General features: G+C 45.9%; 1 protein-coding gene across 21 annotated transcripts in view; it reads right to left on the bottom strand.

Annotated features, from left to right (window-relative positions):
- ZMYND8 (zinc finger MYND-type containing 8) overlaps positions 1–21,050 on the bottom strand; it is a 153,312-nt gene that overhangs the window by 54,171 nt on the left and 78,091 nt on the right. For all 21 annotated transcript variants that reach the window (XM_033186660.1, XM_033186658.1, XM_033186656.1 and 18 more), the window contains 2 exons: positions 19,975–20,090; positions 13,912–14,393 (listed from right to left, as the gene is read on the bottom strand). In XM_033186660.1, the coding sequence (XP_033042551.1) occupies positions 13,912–14,393; positions 19,975–20,090 (598 nt within the window). The remainder of the gene's footprint in view (positions 1–13,911; positions 14,394–19,974; positions 20,091–21,050) is intronic.

Here is a 21,050-nt window from a genome sequence, read left to right on the forward strand (position 1 = left end):
TAAAAATACCTTAAAATGACCTACAATCTACTTCTCCTCTGCCTCATGTCACAGGGCTAGGACAAGAAACCACTTATGTTTAAAAAAGCAAGCATTCGCCGGGCGCAGTGGCTCAAGCCTATAATCCCAGCACTCTGGGAGGCCAAGACGGGCGGATCACGAGGTCAGGAGATCGAGACCATCCTGGCTAACACGGTGAAACCCCGTCTCTACTAAAAATACAAAAAACTAGCCGGGCGAGGTGGCGGGTGCCTGTAGTCCCAGCTACTCGGAGGCTGAGGCAGGAGAATGGCGTAAACCCGGGAGGCGGAACTTGCAGTGAGCTGAGATCCGGCCACTGCACTCCAGCCTGGGCGACAGAGCCAGACTCTGTCTCAAAAAAAAAAAAAAAAAAAAAAGCAAGCATTCATAGGGGCCAACAAGCGTCCCAAAGATCCTTCAAATCCTGCCCCTTTGCCCTTGCCCCTCCATGGTAGCGGGACTGTCCTGTTAATACCTCTTGGGCCCATTTAAAAACAGCTGGGACTAAAGGCATCACTGACAACAATGACAGCCAACTCTTCCAAGAAGAGCAAGAAACATTCTGAGGTGATCTGGTGCTTGAAAGAAATTTCTGGATGGCAAATTGGAGCTAGGAACTGAGACTCCCCAGGGGCTTCGAAAATGCTGGGACACTTGCGTGGGCACTTGCCTCAGTTTCCTCACCTAACAAATTAGAAAACTCAGAACAAGGCTTCAGTGTGTTAAAATTCACACACCACTCGGCTGGTGAATCCAAGTGAGCTAGGCAGCTCTGGTGCCAGGACCTGCCTGCATCACTGTTAATGTAATATAGTGGGAAAGACTCCAGACGTAAAGAGGCCTGGATTCAAGCACGGATCAGAAGCCAGACACTGTGGATTCAAGCCCTGGCTCAGCTGTTGCCCTGCTGTGTAACCCTGGGCCAGTTACTGGCACCTCTGCCTCTCTCTTCCTGGCAGCAGCAAAGAGAGACACTAATAATATGATACAAAGGGACAATAACAGTAGCTACATCTCATCAGGCTGCTGTGAGGATTAAATCAATCATCTGAACAGTGCCTGGCATCCAGTAAGTACCCTGTTACTGTTTGCTATTAGAGTGGTTTTATTTTCTATTTCCCCATTAACCTCCAGGGCTTTGGGGTTATCCTCTGAACCACTGATTCTCAGCTATGAGCAATTCTTCTCTCCAGAGCACACTGGGCATTGCATCCAGACATTTTAAGAGACTGGGGGGTTGCTACTGGCATCTAAGAGCTAGAGACTAAAAAAGTGCTAAATCTTCTACAATGCACAGAGCGGCCTCCCACAAGAAAGAGTTATCTGGCCCCGAACATCAACAGTGCTGAAACTGACACGCCACACAGGGATGAAGTAGGCATGCAGCTGGGAATCTTTTTCCTCATCCGGAAATGAAAAGGGAGTGAGGATCAGTGTCTTCGATTTATGTCAATTGGTGCCCAGCAAGTGCTCAATAAACATGAGAAATTGTTTTAAGAAATAAGTTTTCTTTGTTTTTGTTTTTTTGAGATGGAGTCTCACTCTGTCACCCAGACTGGAGTGCAGTTGTGCCATCTCAGCTCACTGAAACCTCTGCCTCCTGGATTCAAGTGATTCTTCTGCCTCAGCCTCCTGAATAGCTAGAATTTCAGGCTCCTGCTACCACACCCGGCTATTTTTTGTATTTTTAGTAGAGACAGGGTTTCACCATGTTGGCCAGGCTGGTCTGGAATTCCTGGCCTCAAACGATGCGCCCACCTCAGCCTCCCAAAGTGCAGGGATTACAGGCATGAGCCACTGTGCCCAGCCTAGAATTAAGTTTTTAAAACAATAAATCTGTTTTACTGCAAGAATTAATAGAATTGGCCTAGCACGTGGCATGCCACATTCCTTTACTGGGGGGTTGCTATTATCATTACTAGTCCTATCCCTGGTACTGTAAGAAGTAGAACTGAAGTGTTTGTTACACAAAGAAACAAGAAAAGACCAGGTGCGGTGGTTCACCCCTGTAATCCCAGCACCTTGGGAGGCTGAGGTGGGAGGATCACTTGAGCTCGGAAATTCAAAACCAGCCTGGGTAACATGACGAAACCTCATCTCTACTAAAAATACAAAAAATTTAGCCGGGCATGGTGACACATGCCTGTAGTCCCAGCTACTTGGGAGACCCAGCTACTTGGGAGACTGAGATGGGAGGATCCATTGAGCCTGGGAGGTCAAGACCGCAGTGAGCCGTGATCATGCCACTGCACTCCAGCCTGGGACAGAGAGGGAGATCCTGCCTCAAAAAAAAAGAAAAAAAAAAGAGAATATATGAAAACAAAGGCATTTTAAGAGAAGTATTACCAATAAAATCTTTAGCATTTGAATTTTTGACATTATCAATTCATTTATGTTCTACCTCATTCCAAAAGCAATTTGCAGCTGCTCAAATATCTGTGTAATACATTCCCCTTGAGGATTAAAGATCGTGGCTTCTCTAATTGTATTCCCGTAAGCAAACTAGCAAGGTCTAACAGGAAGGGCCTTCCTATACTATCAAGTACCCTGCTTGGGACTGCAGAGAACTTTGACAAGGACGCCAAACCCTAAAGGGTAGCAGGAACAAACAAACAAACAAAAACACGCAAAGATGCGCAAAGATTCTGTTGCACGTAGAACACAGCCAAGTGAATCCACATTTTCCTGCTCGACAGGTCAAGTTTGTTTGTTTGTTTGTTTGTTTGTTTTGAGACAAGTCTTGCTCTGTTGCCAAAGCTGGAATGCAGTGGGGCGATCTCAGCTCACTGCAACCTCCGCCTGCCAGGTTCAAGCAATTCTCCTGCCTCAGCCTCCTGAGTAGCTGAGGCTACAGGTGTATGCCACCATGCCCAGCTAATCTTTTTGTATTTGTAGTAGAGATGGGGTTTTGCCACGTTGGCCAAGCTGATCTCGAACTCCTGACCTCAGGTGATCCACCTGCCTCGACCTCCCAAAGTGCTAGGATTACAGGTGTGAGCCACCATACCCAGCCTATTTTTATAATTCTGTATATACATTCATGTGTGCTAAACAATTAATAAGTAGAACAAGCCTTTCGTTTGAGATATATTTCCTTTGTTAATAAATAAACAAGTGTTGAGATTTAAGAGGTATGTTCTAAATATTAAAAAAGGTTTTAAGCATAGCACTTGGATATGGCAAGAACAAGCGTGGCGGGAAAACACTGGCTTCCCATGGAGATGGGTCTGGTTCACGCTCCCTAGCCAGTAAAGGGCAGGGCCCATCCTCCTAAGGCATCTGGGACTGCAAAGCTTCATGGAGTCAGGAAAGGACATAACATGACAATCACTAGCAACCCACAAGCCTCACATTGCAAAACCCTCCTCTGTATCTCCCTGAGAAACGGGTCTCCTATGTCTACCTCCTAATGCCACCAATCCTACCTCCCTAGTCTGTGAAACACCCTGCACCTGCCTTGTCCACCCAGTATCATGAACGCCATGGCCACCCACCCAGTATCATGAACGCCATGGCCACCCACCCAGTATCATGAGCGCCATGGCCACCCACCCAGTATCATGAACGCCATGGCCACCCACCCAGTATCATGAACGCCATGGCCACCCACCCAGTATCATGAACGCCATGGCCACCCACCCAGTATCATGAACGCCATGGCCACCCACCCAGTATCATGAACGCCATGGCCACCCACCCAGTATCATGAATGCCATGGCCACCCACCCAGTGGCTCAAGGCCAAACATACCTGGATCATTCTTTTTTGGGGGGACGGCAAGGGTGGCAGGGGGAGAGATGGAGTTTCACTCTTGTTGCCCAAGCTGCAGTGCAATGCTGCGATCTCAGCTCACAGCAACCTCCACCTCCCAGGTTCAAGCGATTCTCCTGCCTCAACCTCACAAGTAGCTGGGATAACAGGCGCCCGCCACCATGCCCGGCTAATTTTTGTATTTTTAGTAGAGATGGGGGTTTCACCATGTTAGCCAGACTGATCTCCAACTGGTGACCTCAGGTGATCTACCCACTTCGGCCTCCCAAAGTGGTTGGGATTACAGGTGTGAGCCATTACATCCAGCCCATTCTTAATTCCTCCTTTGCTCTCATGCCTGAACTACCCAGCTCTTCAGCAAGGTCTCTGCACTCCTCTTCCTAAACATATCCTACATCTCTGCACTCATGTCCACTTCCACTGCTATCACCCTAGTCCATGCAGTCTCAACAGGGACCATGTGGCCCCCAATGGGGCAAAAATAATTCTTGGGGGGTAAAAAATCTTACTATTCCTTTTATGTACAAAGCACATGTGTGTGTGTGTGTGTGTGTGTGTGTGTGTATAGACAGTACATAAACAGATCTACAATATTTTCAAATTTCATGAGAGTCCATTCTTAGGTAAGTATCTGCCCAAAATTGAAAATAGGTACCCAAACAAATCCTTGGACACGAATGTGCACAGCAGCACTATTCACAACAGGCAAGAGGCAGAAACAACCAATTGTCCATCAGTGGACAAACTGAGGTAGCCACACAATTGAATGTTACTGAGTCACAGAGTTCTGATACGTGCGTGCTGCAGTGTGGCTGACTTAAAAACATGATGCTAAGTCAAAGAAGCCAGACACAAAAGGCCCATATTCTTTCATTTCACTGAAACAAAATACCCAGAATAGGTAAGTCAATTCAAACAGAACAAAAATTGGTGGTTGTCAGGGGCAGGCTGTGGGGTGAGAGGTGGGGTGGAAGTTTGTGGGGGACGAGGAGTGGCTGTTTAGTGGGTACAGGGTTTTATTTTGGAGTGTCAGAAACGTTTTAGAACTAGATAGAGGTGGTGGCTGCACAGCACTGTGAATGCACTAAATGCCAATGACCTGTTCAAAATGGTAAATTTTATGTTACGTGAATTTGACCTCAATTTTTTAAAAGATCTCAGGGGGAGTAATTAGGAAGAAAATGTCTAAAATGGTTCGGGGCCGGGGGGCGCGGCAATTAAAACACTAGGCAACACTGCCCTGCCCATCATTTCCCACGGAGACCCCGTAAGCACTTCCCACAGGTCTCCCCACCACGTGCACAGCACCCTTCTCCCAGGGCACTCTCCACACAGCAGCCAAGGCAGAACCCCTAAAATGATGGCATATTGCTCCATCACCTAAAACCATCCAGAGGCACCTCATTCCCCAGAATAAAATGGCCCTGAAAGAGCAGGATCTGTGCTGGCCAGCAGGCATCCAGGATACCTCTGGATGCTTATCAGGTGCCTGATACATTTACTGAATGAGCAGTGCATAAAATAGTTGAAGAAGGAGTTCTCCATTTCTCTTTTCACTACTATGGTCATGATAAGCAATAAACAAACAATGATGAGGCCGGTCGTGGTGAGTCACTACTGGTCCAGCACTTTGGGAGGCGGAGGCAGATGCATCACTTGGGGTCAGGAGTTTTGAGACCAGTCTGGCCAACATGGTGAAACCCCATCTCTATTAAAAATACAAAAATTAGTCGGGTGTGGTGGTGCACAGCTGTAACCCCAGCTGTTCAAGAGGCTGAGGCAGGAGAATCGCCTGAACCTGGGATGCGGAGGTGGCAGTGAGCCGAGACTGCACCACTGCACTCCAACCTGAGCGACAGAGACTCCACCTCAAAAAAAAAAAAAGAAACAATGACAACCAGATAAAACCTTTGTCATACAAAAATATCAAATTAAACAAGCTCCCCAATGTTATACATCAACTAAAAACAAGGTGCTTGCTAAGAGAGTGATTAACAATCCAAAGAAAAGATATGACAAGGGCTGGTGCAGTAGCTCACACCTGTAATCCCAGCACTTTGGGAGGCCAAGGAGCAGAGATCACCTGAATCACCTAAGGTCAGGAGTTCGAGACCAGCCTGGCCAACATGGCAAAACCCCATCTCTACTAAATATACAAAAATCAGCCAGGTGTGGTGGCACATGCCTGTAATCCCAGCTACTTGGGTGGCAGAGGCAAGAGACTGCTTAAACCTGGGGAGTGGAGGTTGCAGTGAGCCGAGATCACACCACTGTACTCCAGCCTGGGCAGCAGAGCGAGATTCCATCTCGGCGGGGGACGGGGCGGGGGGGGAGAACAACAGGTATGACTAAGCAGATCACAAAAACATCCAAGTCAATATACATGAGGGTGTGGGTGGTACTGGCATGGAGGTCAAAGATGGTGCTCAGCATCCTAGGTGCACAGAACAGCCTCACAATAGAGAATTACCTGGCCCTAAATGTCAATGGTCCTGAGGTTGAGAAAAACCTGATTCGAATCACTCCAGACATTTCAAAAGCAAAAAAGACTTGGAAATGCTTCTTTCAATTAAACTTTGAAACAGATGCCAATCCTTTTATAAAGCCATACATCTTGCCCAAAGGAAGAACTAATTGCCTTTGAAGTCACAAATAATTTAACCAGATTTCATACTTTGATGGACAATTCACAAGTGTGGGCTAAAACACATCATTTATTATCTACATTTACAAAATCCTAGCCTGCGTGAAGGACTTTTCTGACTACAATAGGAAACATGAGCCTTGAAATTAAATTAGGAAAAAAATGCCCATTCCCTCCCATGCACCCCAGCACTCTGGGCAGGGTGGAGGTGGAGTGAATGATTCATGCTAAACGTCCTCCACTTATAAAACCTCAGAAACAACCTGTATGTTCAAAGTGCCGCACCTTGCACAACTCCTGTGGTGCCATGCACAGATGAGCAGAGCATGGCCAGATGGTCTAGGATGGGTCAGGAGGTGTTGGTAAAAATGCTGTTTTGAAGGGTTGTTCACTAACACAGAAACAAATTCAGAATACAAGGATATGGACCAGGCATGGTGCCTCATGCCTATTATCCCAACATTTTGGGAGGCTGAGGCAGGCACATCATTTGAGCCCAGCAGTTTGAGACAAGCCCGCGTAACACAGCAAGACATCATCTATACAGGGGGGAAAAAATTTTTTTCCCCTGCCCTGAAAAAGCATGATCTGCGCTGGCCAGATTTTTCAATAAATGGGCACCACCACGCCCGACTAATTTTTGTATTTTTAATAGAGATGGGCTTTCACCATGTTGGCCAGGCTGCTCTCAAACTCCTGACCCCAAGTGATGCATCTGCCTCCGCCTCCCAAAGTGCTGGACCAGTAGTGACTCACCGCGACCAGCCTCGTCACTGTTTATTGCTTATCATAACCATAGTAGTGAGAAGAGAAATGGAGACCTCAAGGTGTGGTGGTGCACACTTGTACTCCTATTGTCAGGCTGGAGTGCAGTGGCACAATCATAGGTCATTGTGGCCTCAAACTCCTAGGCTCAACTGATCCTCCCAGCTCAGCCTCCTCAGTAGCTGGGACTACAGCAGCTTGTGACTACTTTAGTGCAACAATGACTAAATAGTTGCAGAGTTGGAAAAAAGACCCAAAAAGCCTAAAATACATACTATCTGGCCCCTGACAGAAAAGGGGGCAATTTGTAAGAGTAAAATAATTTTCAGTATCACTGTCTCTTCCTACACTACACATTGGCTAATTCATACTTCCTAAAATTACCTAAGCACATACCAGCAGGAGGCTGAGGCAGCGGGAACTGCTTGAGCCCAAGAATTGAAGGCTACAGTGAGCCATGATCACACCACTGAACTCCAGCCTGAGTGACAGACTGTGATCCTGTCTCTTAAAAAAAAAATCACAGTTACTTGGGAGGCTGAGGCAAGAGACTCGCTTGAACCCAGGTGGTGGAGGTTACAGTGAGTTGAGATCGTGCCATTTTACTCCAGCCTGGAAGACAAGAGTGAAACTCGATCTCAAAAAAAAAAAAAAAAAAGTTTTTTTAATGTATAAAAATAAAAAAATACAAGGTTAAGCTTTAAAAAAATAAATTCTACAGTCTACACCACACATTGCAAATAGGTGATCCATGAACCAAGCAGTTCACAGGTGCATTTAATGTAACGTAGCTTTTATTTATTTAAAAATGTGAGCCAGTACATAAAAGTTGATAGCTGGGTGTGGTGGTATGTGCCTGTAGCCCCAGCTACTCAGGAGGCTAAGGCAGGAGGATCACTTAAACCCCAAGAGTCTGAGGCCAGCCTGGGCAACATAGTGAGGACCTGGTCTCAAAAAAAAAAAAAAAAAAAAAGCTGGAGTAGTTACCTTTTTTTTTAATTTGAGGCTTCTCTTGAAAAACCAGAAATCGGCTGGGCACAGTGGCTCACGCCTGTAATCCCAGCACTTTGGGAGGTGGAGGCGGGCGGATCACGAGGTCAGGAGATCGAAACCATCCTGGCTAACATGGTGAAACCCTGTCTCTATTAAAAATATAAAAAATTAGCTGGGCATGGTGGCGGGCGCCTTTAGTCTCAGCTACTCAGGTGGCTGAGGCAGGAGAATGGCATGCACCCGGGAGGTGGAGCTTGCAGTGAGTCGTGATCTGGGTGACAGAGTGAGACTCCATCTAAAAAAAAAAAAAGAGGCCGGGCGCGGTGGCTCAAGCCTGTAATCCCAGCACTTTGGGAGGCCGAGACGGGCGGATCACGAGGTCAGGAGATCGAGACCATCCTGGCTAATACGGTGAAACCCCGTCTCTACTAAAAAAATACAAAAAACTAGCCGGGCGTGGTGGCGGGCGCCTGTAGTCCCAGCTACTCGGGAGGCTGAGGCAGGAGAATGGCGGGAACCCGGGAGGCGGAGCTTGCAGTGAGCTGAGATCCGGCCACTGCACTCCAGCCTGGGCGACAGAGCGAGACTCCGTCTCAAAAAAAAAAAAAAAAAAAAAAAGAAAAAAGAAAACCCAGAAATCTCTCAATACGGAGCCCATACCCCTATGTGGCAAGAACCAGCAGGAGGAAAAGGTCCCTGGTCCCTTTCAGAAAGGCACAACTCTCTAGCTCAACGTCTTGGGAGCTTGTGACCTATTAGCCGTGTGTAACACTTACGGGTAACATGGCTGTGTAAAACTTACCCAAGAGCTACTGCCTCTTCTGATGCATGGTGTGTGCTAGCATTTGCACTATTGTATTTCCTTATGAAAGAGCTCATTGTACCACTAAAGTAGCCACAGGCTGCTGTAGTACCTCTAGCATGCACTGTGTATCAGAAGAGTCCCTACCTACCCCTTGGGTTAAGTGTTATACACCCATGTGCACACACAAGCACAGGATGTGTAACAGGTATGGTGAGAAACGTATGTCTGCTTTCATTCGTCCCAGTCTCTACCTAGCACTCCCCAACCTCACTCACTGCCATATCTGCCTGATCCCTGTATTTGAGCTTTCAGTTTAACAGTAGGACTTATAAACCAACATAGAAAAAGCTCTGGAAACACAATCTAAGAGCTGGCTGTGGGAGGTGGGATTATCAGTGACTTTATTTTATTGATTGATTGAGATGGAGTCTTGCTCTGTCGCCCAGGCTAGAGTGCGCTGGCGCCATCTCAAGCTCACTGCAACCTCTGCCTCCCGGGTTCAAGTGATTCTCCTGCCTCAGCGTCCTATGTAGTTGGGACTAAAGGTGTGTGTCACCACACCTGACCTGGCCAATTTTTTGTATTTTAGTAGAGACAGCGTTTCGCCATACTGGCCAGGCTGGTCTCAAACTCCTGACCTCAAGTGATCTGCCCACCTTGGCCTCCCAAAGTGCTGGAATTACAGGCATGAGCCACTGCACGCGGCCATCAGTGACTTTAAATTCTGTAATTAAGAATTATTTTATGAGAAAAACATGTTCATTTCATAATTATTTTAAAAAGGGAGTTTATGAAACCTTTCCTTTCTTTTCTTTTTTTTTTTTGAGACAGAGTCTCACTCTGTTGCCCAGGCTGGAGTACAGTGGTGCAATCTCAGCTCACTGCAAGCTCTGCCTCCTGGATTCAAGCAATTCTCCTGCCTCAGCCTCCCGAGTAGCTGGGATTACAGGCGCATGCCACCATGCCTAGCTAATTTTCTGTAGTTTTAGTAGAGATGGGGTTTAGCAGAGATGTGTTAGCCAGAATGGTCTTGATCTCCTGACCTCAAGTGATCCGCCCCGCCTCGGCCTCCCAAAGTGCTGGGATTACAACTGTGAGCCACTGCACCCAGACCCTCTTTCCTTTCTTAAACGGTAACCCACAGTGTAGCTACGAGACCAAAGGACCATTAGCCCAGAGGGTAGTGAATGTCAGGCCCCCCGACTCCGACTGTAATAGATATTAATAACTTACATTGAGATCATGCAAGCAAATACCAGTGAAGGTAAACATTCTGGCCAGGAGGTCTACATAAAGGGGGAACTACAAAAATCACCGAAAATATTAACCACTTAGGCCATCCAGCTAGCAAGATTATAGGACACTGTGAGTTAAAGGCTTCTGGCTGAGCAAAGTGCTCCTTAGAAAGCTAAATATCCAGTTCTAAGGATTATAGGCACACAGCTCTGAGTTCTCCAATCTTCTAAACAAAAACAAGATTTCTACGCTGTTATAAAAGTTTTATGCAATAACATTTCAATTTGTAGTGTTATGTTGCTGGTTACAAAACTTTCACTGGTGAGGCTACTTCTGTTATTTTCTATTCTATGACATTGCAATTTTTATACACAATTTTGGATGAACTACTGCCTTATCTCAATTATATTATCCTGACTGTGGAAGCATTTAAATACAAATTTCCCGTCTCCCTCCACTAAATACTATTATCACTGCTAACAGCAGAGGGCAGTAGGGTGCAGAGAAAGGAAACCGGTCTGGACACAGATTCTGGCTGTGGGGACTTTCACACCTCCCTTACACTCTGCATGGCTCTCAATTTGCCTTCTGTAAAATGGGGAGACTGACTCAGTTTCTTCCAATCCTCTTAGTCTGTTATAGTGGTTGGCAAACTACAGCTCAAAGGTAAAACTGGGCATACCACCTGTTCCTGCCTGGCCTGCAAGCGAAGAAAGGTATTTTAACATTTTTTTAATGGTTGGGGGGAAAAGAATTAATAGCTCATGAAACATGCAACTTATACGAAATTTAAATTCCAGTGTCTGGACACCTTGGGAGACCGAGACGGGTGGATTACTTGAGGTCAGGAGTTTGAGACCAGCCTGGCCAACATGGTGAAACCCTGTCTGTACTAAAAATACAAAGAACAGCTGCGCATGGTAACACACACCTGTAATTCCAGCTACTCGGGAGGCTGACGTGGGAGGCTTACTTGAACCCAGGATGTGGAGGCTGCAGTGGGCTGAGATTATGGTACTGCACTCCAGCTTAGGCAACAGAGCAAGACTTCATCTCAAAAAATATAAAAATTTAAATAAATAAATAAATTCCAGTATTCATTTAAAAAGTTTTAATGGAACTCAGCCACACACTGTCTATGGCTGCTCTATTTTCTTCTATCTAGCTAGCTGTTTATTGAGCTGGGGTCTCACTCTATTGTCCAGGCTGGAGTGCAGTGGCACAATCATAGGTCATTGTGGCCTCAAACTCCTAGGCTCAACTGATCCTCCCAGCTCAGCCTCCTCAGTAGCTGGGACTACAGCAGCTTGCGACTACTTTAGTGGAACAATGACTGAATAGTTGCAGAGTTGGAAAAAAGACCCAAAAAGCCTAAAATACATACTATCTGGCCCCTGACAGAAAAGGGGGCAATTTGTAAGAGTAAAATAATTTTCAGTATCACTATCTCTTCCTACACTACACATTGGCTAATTCATGATTACTAAAATGACCTAAGCACATACCAGCAAGGAGGTTATATTTTAGGAAAGGGATTTTAAAGTCTACTCAAATGGGGGATTCCACTAACTTCTCACCTAAAAAGCCACCCAAAGAATGAGGTATTTTTCCAGGAAGTCTGATGTCATTATCTTTCTCCTTTTGTACCTCCCAAGCGAAGAGAGAAGCTAAATTAAACACATTATCCTGTTCTTATATTCCTATAAAACTGAATTTTTTGAAATGTGGTGCAGGAGAACCAATGGTCGTATATATGCCACATTTCATTTTACTGGTTATGTATTAATTTCACATACATGAGGAAAAACCACAACAAGTAATTTAAACACATGAGCCTATACATTGTGTTTAGCTTAGGACAAAGCTGCATTACAATTTTAATATTTAAGTATGTAATAAAATATAGCAGAAAACCATGGCAACGAAAGTTCAGGCAACACTAATTCACAAAGTCGCTGCCAAGGTTAAAATTTAAAACATTTCCTGAAAAGCATGCTCGTTATGGGAACTAATGTGCCCAAGGGTTTGTGTAATTAACTACCATGTTTTGTGAACTTGGCTTAAATGGAACCGTGTCATGGAACAAAGTAAGCTTTTAAGGACTCTGGTCAAAAAACAAGGGAGTAAAAAGGAAGACTTTTCTGAAACTGTGTCAACACAAATTATGTCAACTCCAAAACAAAACTCTACGACTCAACCATGAGTATCTAGGACCACACGGCTATGAATCAGAACGAGAGAAAGACAGATTGCAGCCTTTATTTTATAGAACCAAAAGCCACAGGCTCTCTCTAACCCTCCTACTACCATCTGGGAAGCAGCTAGAAGCAGTTCTTCATAATAAACCAAGGAAAAGAAAAAACAAAAAACAATGTCCCAAGAAACAACACAAGCAAAGTCAGCAGAATTATTTGAGTTCACAACTGAGTCCTTATTATTTTAACTTTTGGGGACATTCATGGTATCTTGAAGAACTGATGCTTGCTCCTTAAAGAATTCCTGTAATTTTACTTAAAAACCTGACATTTAAGAATTGGAGGTTTTACTTAAATACTTAGACTTTGGGCCAAGCACAGTGGCTCACACCTGTAATCCCAGCACTTTGGAAGCCCAAGGCGGGTAGATTACTCGAAGTCAGGAGTTCGAGACCAGCCAGGCCAACATGGTGAAATCCCATCTCTACTAAAAATACAAAAATTAGCTGGACTCAATGGTGCGCACCTGTAATCCCAGCTACTCGGGAGGCTGAGGAACAACAATCACTTGAACCCAGGAGGTGGAGGTTGCAGTGACCTGACATGGTGCCACTGCACTCCAGTCTGGGTAACAGAGCGAGACTATGTCTCAAAAAAAAAAACAACAAAACAATAACACAACTACTAAAGGATATGACCTTTAAGGGAATGGGATCACACTAGGAAGACAGAGCACTGTGATTATTTTTTACCTTTTTTGTTTGTTTGTTTTTTGAGACAGGGTCTCACAAGGGGTCACACTTCACCCACACTAGAATATAGTAGCACAATCATGGCTCACTGTAGCCTCAACCTCCTGGGCTCAGGCAATCCTCCCACCTCAACTATAGTCCCAGAGTAGCTAGGACTACAGACACATGCCACCACGACCAGCTAATTGTTGTATTTTTAGTAGAGACAAGGTTTTTGCCATGTTGCCCATGTTGTTCCATGGTCTGGAGCTCCCGAGCTAAAGCAATCTGACTGCCTCACCCTCCCAAAGTGCTGGGACTACAAGGCATGAGTCATGGCGCCTGGTCAAGTATTATTTTTTATCATATGTGTTTCTCTAACATTTGTGCCATTTAGTGTGACTGTAGGGTTTTGATAGAAAAATACAATTTCAACTAAAAATTATTTGTGTTATGGAAAGTCAATAATCCAAAATGCAGTGACATTTGAACAGAACGCCAAAAGATTTCTGGCCATCTCCATCTACTTCTAGGTATAACCTCCAGGTGGCCTTTTGGAGACACTTTTCTCATTTCTGGGTCCCTAGCAGGAAGAATTCCATCTGGTGACTTCTTGAAAATCTGCTCTGTGGCCCCCTACAGTTCCCCGCGATTGCTCGATGCTCACCTGCTTGGGCCCACCAGGTGCGTACCCATGGGAAACCCCCATGTCCGAGGGGCCTCCTCCCCACTTCCCCGCACGGAGCTGACCTGTGCTCTTATCCAGGAAGTCCATGGACTCCTCACTCGCGCTGAAGTGGCTGGACGTGGCCTTCTTCTCGGCATCCTGCTCCACGTCAGAGCCTGTGTGCACGGAAGAGTTTGTGCTCATGGGGGAGCGAGGCATATCCGACAAGGAAATCCGGCGGCCTGTGCCCCCACTCAGCACGGGCTTGCTCATCAGGATCTTGGGGGACGCCGTCATGTCAAAGTTGAGCTTGACCTTCTCCTGCTTGTCTATCTTGGCAGTGCCGGCACTGGGGTTGGTGGGATCGAGCAGCATTTGGTACTGGCTGTTGGGTGTGTAGGGTGTCCTGAATGGAGAGTAATTAAAAACCCCAAACTTCCTGCGGATGTTCTCCACGTAAACCTCCATCTCTTGCATGGCACTGTTGAAGATGCTCTTAGTCTTTTTCACAGAAAAAGGAATTTCTTTAGACATGAGGTAGCAATTATTTATTGGAACCCAGGCCCTAGGAGGGCAAAAGATAAAGAGAGTTTAAGTCAACTTCAGTAATTTCCAAGATTGCTTTTTTCTTGATGTGAACCAAATTAGCCAAGCATGTTTGCCAAGATTCTTATTCTATTTAAAAAAAAAAAAAAAAAAAAAAAAAACTTGGTTTGAAGGATTAATTACTGAGCCATTTAACAAGTTCTACCATAACAGAACATGAACAACAAAACTTCAGCTAAAACATTTAAAAGTGCAATAGACTTAGTCATTGTGAGCCATTAAAGAAACAATCCTCTCTGGTTTTCTCTTGGTAGAGAAAAATAAATCAGCCACTGCAACCGACAACACTTCTGAAAAGAGACTTATTCCTCAGGTCGCACTCAGACATAAAGAGCTTCCTTTTCCCACTGCCATTCTAAGTAGGACCAGAAGGAAACTTTGGAACACTGCATTCCTAAAAGGAGGCACATGTTTTTGAATGTGAGATAATTCACATAGAAAATCACTGAAAAAGGACCCCATTACCCACCAGGCGTATACTTTCCACCCCCCATCCCAGGCCAGTTCCATCTTCCTAACGTCCATACCCCACATTCCAATTTTGCTCTGCAAAGACCTATGAGAGCATGTCTTTGCAGAGCAAACAACGCCAGCAGCAGCTTTTCTGGAACCAGAGCCAGTGGCCCCCGGGGGAGGTGGGAACACCATAACCGCTGCTGTGGGTGATCGTGCAGCTGATACAGGGACATCCCAGACATAACTTGGCTACCATGTATGATCCACTGGCCTCAACCCAGTTTCTGGTTGGGAAAACTGGTGAGAATAAGCTTTCCAAGGAGGGCTTTCGTGGGGGATTTTTTTGTTTATGATGAATTAATGTTATTTATTTATTTATTTATTTATTTGAGATGGAGACTCGCTCTGTTGCCCAGGCTGGAGTGCAGTGGCACTATCTCAGCTCACCGCAACCTCTGCCTCCTGGGGTTCAAGCAACTCTCCTGCCTCAGCTTCCCAAGTAGCTGGAACTACAGGTGTGTGCCACCATGCCCAGCTAATTTTTGTATTTTTAGTAGAGATGGTGTTTCACTATATGTTAGCCAGGCTGGTCTTGAACTCCTGACCTCGTGATCCACCCACCTCAGCCTCCCAAAGTGCTGGGATTACAGGTATGAGCCACCGCGCCTGGCCTTTTTGGCTTGTTTTTTTAAGAGACTAGGTTTCCCTCTGTCACCCAAGCTGGAAAGCAGAAGCATGATCAAGGCTCACTACAGCCTCGAACTCCTGGACTCAAGGACTCCTCCCAGATCAGCCTCCCAAGTAGCTCGGGGTACAGGCACGCACCACAACACACCCAGATCATTTTTAATTTTTGTATACGTTTGTAGAGATGGGGTCTCACTACATTACCCAGGATGGTCTTGAACTCCTGAACTCAAGCAATCCTCCCACCTTGGCCCCCGCAAGAGCTTCCAAGGTGGCCTTTTAGATTTCACAGACCACAAACTCAAGCCCAGTAGAAAGCAGTAGGGAACAAAGGGGACTTTGCAGAATTAGAAAACTCACGTCTGGTGGAAAGGGAGAAAGTGGTATCTACTCAGCTGCTGTCCCAAAGCAACTATGTAGGAATCTGGACCCAACACTGTCACGTCTTCCAACATTTTAAAGAGAAGAAGGAAAAATAGACTTCTTGGCCGGGCGTGGTGGCTCAAGCCTGTAATCCCAGCACTTTGGGAGGCCGAGACGGGCGGATCACGAGGTCAGGAGATCGAAACCATCCTGGCTAACACAGTGAAACCCCGTCTCTACTAAAAAATACAAAAAACTAGCCGGACGAGGTGGCGGGCGCCTGTAGTCCCAGCTACTCGGGAGGCTGAGGCAGGAGAATGGCGTGAACCCGGGAGGCGGAGTTTGCAGTGAGCCGAGATACAGCCACTGCACTCCAGCCTGGGCAACAGAGCGAGACTCCGCCTCAAAAAAAAAAAAAAAAAGACTTCTTATGTTACATTTTATCCCCATTTCAACAGTTGGCATCTAAGAGAAAACAACCCAGGAGAAATAAAGCATATCCCTGGGACAGAATTCAGAATACAGGCGGATTGTTTGCAAGGTTTGGTGATACCAGATCACAACACAAACTGAAACTAAACACCCAAAAATATCGATCTGCTCTATCTGAGTGCTGGAAATCACCAGCTTCTCATCCATTCTGACTGCTGTCTTTCTGATGACTCCTGAAAAACCATACCTCTAGCAAGAGGGGCAGAGCAGAACAGAAGCCAGATGCCCTCAAAGTAAGAGTTTGCCTCATGGTGAGATTCTGCGTTCAAAGTGAGTGGGCACAGATCAGGACTACTAGACAGGACAGATCTGAGAAGACATCGGGGTCTCCAGGGCTGTCCCAGGGCAAATGACGCACCCTTCCTGAGCTAGTCTCAGCTCTGTTACTGAGAAAAAGGAGAGTGAGTCCTTAACTGGAGAATCAAGAGGCAGGGCCACCAGGAGCTTATCACCAGATGGTCCTGGTATCATAACCTCGAAACCCCCACCTGCTCCACACCCACCTCACCCACACACTTCTGTCCAGTATCCAAGGCCCTCACCGTTCCCTCCCCGCAAGTATTTTCCATAAAATTGCTTGGCAGGGAAGAAAAAAGTCTCTTTTCTTTAAAACAAGCCCAGGGCTGGACATGGTGGCTCACACCTGTAATCTCAGCACTTTGGAAAGCGGAGGAGGGATCACGAGAAGTCAGGAGTTCAAGACCAGCCTGGCCAACATGGTGAAACTCCGTCTCTACTAAAAATGGAAAAATTAGCTGGATGTGTTGGCACGCCCCTGTAATCCCAGCTACTCAGGAGGCTGAGCTGGAAGAATTGCTTGAACAAGTCACTGCACTCTGTGCTGGGCGACAAAGCAAGCCCCCACCTCAAACAAACAACAAACAAACAAACAAACAAATAAATAAATAAAACAAGCCTGGTGACAGAGCAAGACCCCCTCTTAGATAGATAGATAGACAGATAAAAGCAAGCCCAGGAAGTATTTCAAGGGAAATTCGACTTGCTTGACAAAATAAGAGTCTCTGCAAGGGGCAATATCCAGCTTCACATTATCTCAGTTCTAACCCCATGATGGCTTCTCCCTAGCTATGTGACCCTAGGCACTCTCTGACCTTAAGTTTTCTTATTGATAAAATAGACATAAAAGCAGCTTCCACAAAAAAAGCTCTTAAAACACTGCCCAGTACATAGTAGGCAATTGGTTGGTGTCCGTTTTTGTTTTTTTTTTTTTTTAACTCTGCAGGCATTTAATAAAGTATTTCCTATATTTTTATATAACTGTGCACCTATAATACAAAACTAGGCCAGGCACAGTGGCTTACGCCTGTAATCCCAGCACTCTGGGAGGCCAAGGCAGAATGGATCGGTTGAATCCAGGAGTTCAAGACCAGCCTGGGCAACATGGTGACCCCGTCTCTACTGAAAACACAAAAAATTAGCCGGGCATAGTGGCACATGCCTGTAGACCCAGCTACTTGGGAGGCTGAGGCAGGAGAATGGCTTGAACCCAGGAGGGGGAGGCTGCAGTGAGCCGAGATCTCGCCACTGCACACACCAGCCTAGGTGACAAACCAAGACTCTGTTCCAAAGAAAAAAAGAATGGTGGTCAGAGACTCCCTGCCCAAAGCCTACTAAAACATCCTAAGACCTCCAAAGTTGTTTCTCTACCACTGTGGAAGGTCCTGAACAACTCCCTACAGGGGATCTCCTCACCCAAAACAAGCCAAACAATGCAGTGTACTCCCTTAAAGCAGGTGCTAAGAGGGCCTAGGAAACTGGTGACCATCAGACTTATGCTGCTTTCTTTTTCACAAACAGAAGGGGGCCAGCTTCCACGACAGCTCTCATCCAGAACCAAGACCTAAACACACAAAAGCTTTTGGGAAACAGCTTCTGCACACAGAGCTGACCAACTCACACACCGTTCTTCATGCTCTGTAAGCCACCTTCAGTGGTTGTCTGACGGGTGAGAGACAGAGGTCCCTGCAGAGCAGTCACAGCTGAGAGACTAGAACCATCAACCCTAAGGGTCTGGGAATACTGGGTACAAGGGGGTAGGGATCGTTTTCTCCCATCCTGCCTGTGTCCTAAGTATATCTGCTCATACTGTATCAACCTATAGAGTAAGACTCCCACATCATCAAGATGGTTCACATTTGTTATGCTCTGATGAAGAGGAGGGATGTACAGCCTGTCACCAATTCCTCCTGCTCTTCAAATAAAAAAGAAACTCCTGCCTAGCCCTCTAACTGCAGCTCCAAGCATCCTCTCCTCCCCTGACCCTGTTTAAATCCCACTATCCTCCCAGCATTTCCTGAACCCTCTCAGCCTCAGCCCTTCCCCTTCCAAGCCTCTGCTCTTCCTGGTCCCTCATCCCAGATCTTCATACCAGGCCCCCACCACTACCTCCTGATCTGAGATTATCTTGCCTATTAGTTCACTTGTGTATCATCCTTCTTCCCCGCTAGGATATCAGCCTTCACATGGGCAGGAACATTGAATCACCAGCCTCCACTACACAGCCTGGCATGCAGCAGGCATCAAATATGTATTTCTTTGAATGAAGGAATAAAGGAATTAAAGTCAAGGTGCAATACTTCCTACCAAATCCAGCACCATCTCAATAATTTCCATTTTGTCTTCTGACAGTGAACTGTTGGGATTCCTAGTATATGAGTTTGCAAATGATTTGGGAATTCACTCTTTTGGTCTGCAAGACGACTAGCAAAATTTAGCAGGGGAAACAAATTTCAGCTTCTGGACACTCTGTGTGTACATAATTTGTAGTGTATGTATCTTAAGTAGTCTCCCCTACACACTAACACGCTTTCTCAAACCCATCAGTAGGGCTTCAAAAGGGTCTTTGCCTTAGTTAATCACAACTTGATAAAAGAGAACTAAGATATTAACTGCTGCTCATCTCTGCCTACCTGTTGTTCTCAAGCACGCAGTGGGCTCCGCTCTACAGGGAACTGCTATTAGCTGGAATAATTCACTCTGCCGGGTGCGGAGGGGAAGGGGAGGGCAGGAAGGCTGGGAGGGAGGGCTCACACCTGTCAAAACAGCAACCCCTTATAATTTCCCATTGTAGCTTCAGAGAAAAGGGAACAGGAGAGAACTACTCAGCATGATGATAAGAGATTCATTACGGGCAATCTAGGAAACTACTTCTAATCTTTGAAAGAATGATTTGGAAAGCAGTTTCCATGGAGGTTTAATTTACTTCAGAAACCCCTCCCAAAAACCCAAAACAAAACAAAAAAGAAGAGCAGCACTTCAAACAGCCACAGAACCCATTCCAATTTTGGTTTCATCAACAGACCCAGTAAAGTAAGATGACTTTCTAACACACCTGAGAAAACTAGCCCACGCCATTACTAAGCTTAACATACCACAGGAAATTTATTTCAACAACAAGATCAATGGTTGGTATCATGACAATAATCAGAACAATAGCTACAGCCTCCAATTCTTTTCTTATCTAATAACAGTATCAAAGTTCAGTGAAAGCTACATGTTCCAAGCCTGTGATTAACTCCCACCTGTCATGTTGTCCAAAGAATCGGGCATCGACCTGCCCATCTTTATCCCTCAGAGCTTTTGCAGGCCAGAATGGAAACCCCTTCAGTTTGGCCCAGACCAAAGGATGTGGATTGCTCTAGGAAAAGAAAAACAAGATTCAGAGTTTGTACATATCTTGACAGCAAGATACCCACCAGTCTGGTATGTGAGGATGAAGCAGGATTGTGGGACACAGGCCATGAGTGGAAAAAGAGTTTCGAGCAGGGTCGGCCCGTGTGGTATTCCCTAAAAGGTGTGTGGCCAAGACACCTGGACAAAACTGCAAATGGAGTTAAATGGTGAAATCAAAAGCTGAATGAAGTCCAGGCACGGTGGCTCACGCCTGTAATCCCAGCACTCTGGAAGGCCAAGGCGGTGGATCACTGAGGTCAGGAGTTCGAGACCAGCCTGGCCAACATGGTGAAATCCCATCTCTACTAAAAACAGAAACATTAGCCGGACATGGTAGCACTGTTAGTTCCAGTTACTCAAGAGGCTGAGGCAGGAGAATCACTGGAACCCAGGAGGCGGAGGTTGCAGTGAGCCAGGATCACGCCACTGCACTCCAGCCAGGGCAACAGATCGAGACTCCACTTCAAAAAAAAAAAAAAAAACACGATGACTAAACCAGGGTTGTTGGATCCTAGCTGCATCATTACTACCTGGGCAGGCACGAGCAAGACATTTCACCTTTCTGTGCAACCTACACACAGAGACAATGACGCCAGTACCTTCTGTTACATTTGGATTAAATGTGCATCATACCTAGCGTCTGATAAGGGGCAGTATTTTGCTACCTTTATTCTTTATTGAAGGCTATGCAGAGCCTTCGCTATTCCCATGTTAATCTCCAAAGGCACGAAGAGATGCAAAGTGTATTTTCTCAACTTTCCTTGCCTAATCTTGCCTCTGAACCCACTCCAACCCGCCACCCCCACCAACACACACACCAGTGCATCCCAACCATGTACTTCTCTCTGCAGTAGCCCAGTCTGGGAAAGGCAGATACATGGGGAAACTAGGGTGACTTTATTTCCCCAAGGAACCATGTTTTGGA

The sequence above is a fragment of the Trachypithecus francoisi genome, unplaced genomic scaffold (assembly GCF_009764315.1).
Source record: "Trachypithecus francoisi isolate TF-2019V2 unplaced genomic scaffold, Tfra_2.0 Lachesis_group21, whole genome shotgun sequence".
Taxonomy (NCBI): domain Eukaryota; kingdom Metazoa; phylum Chordata; class Mammalia; order Primates; family Cercopithecidae; genus Trachypithecus; species Trachypithecus francoisi.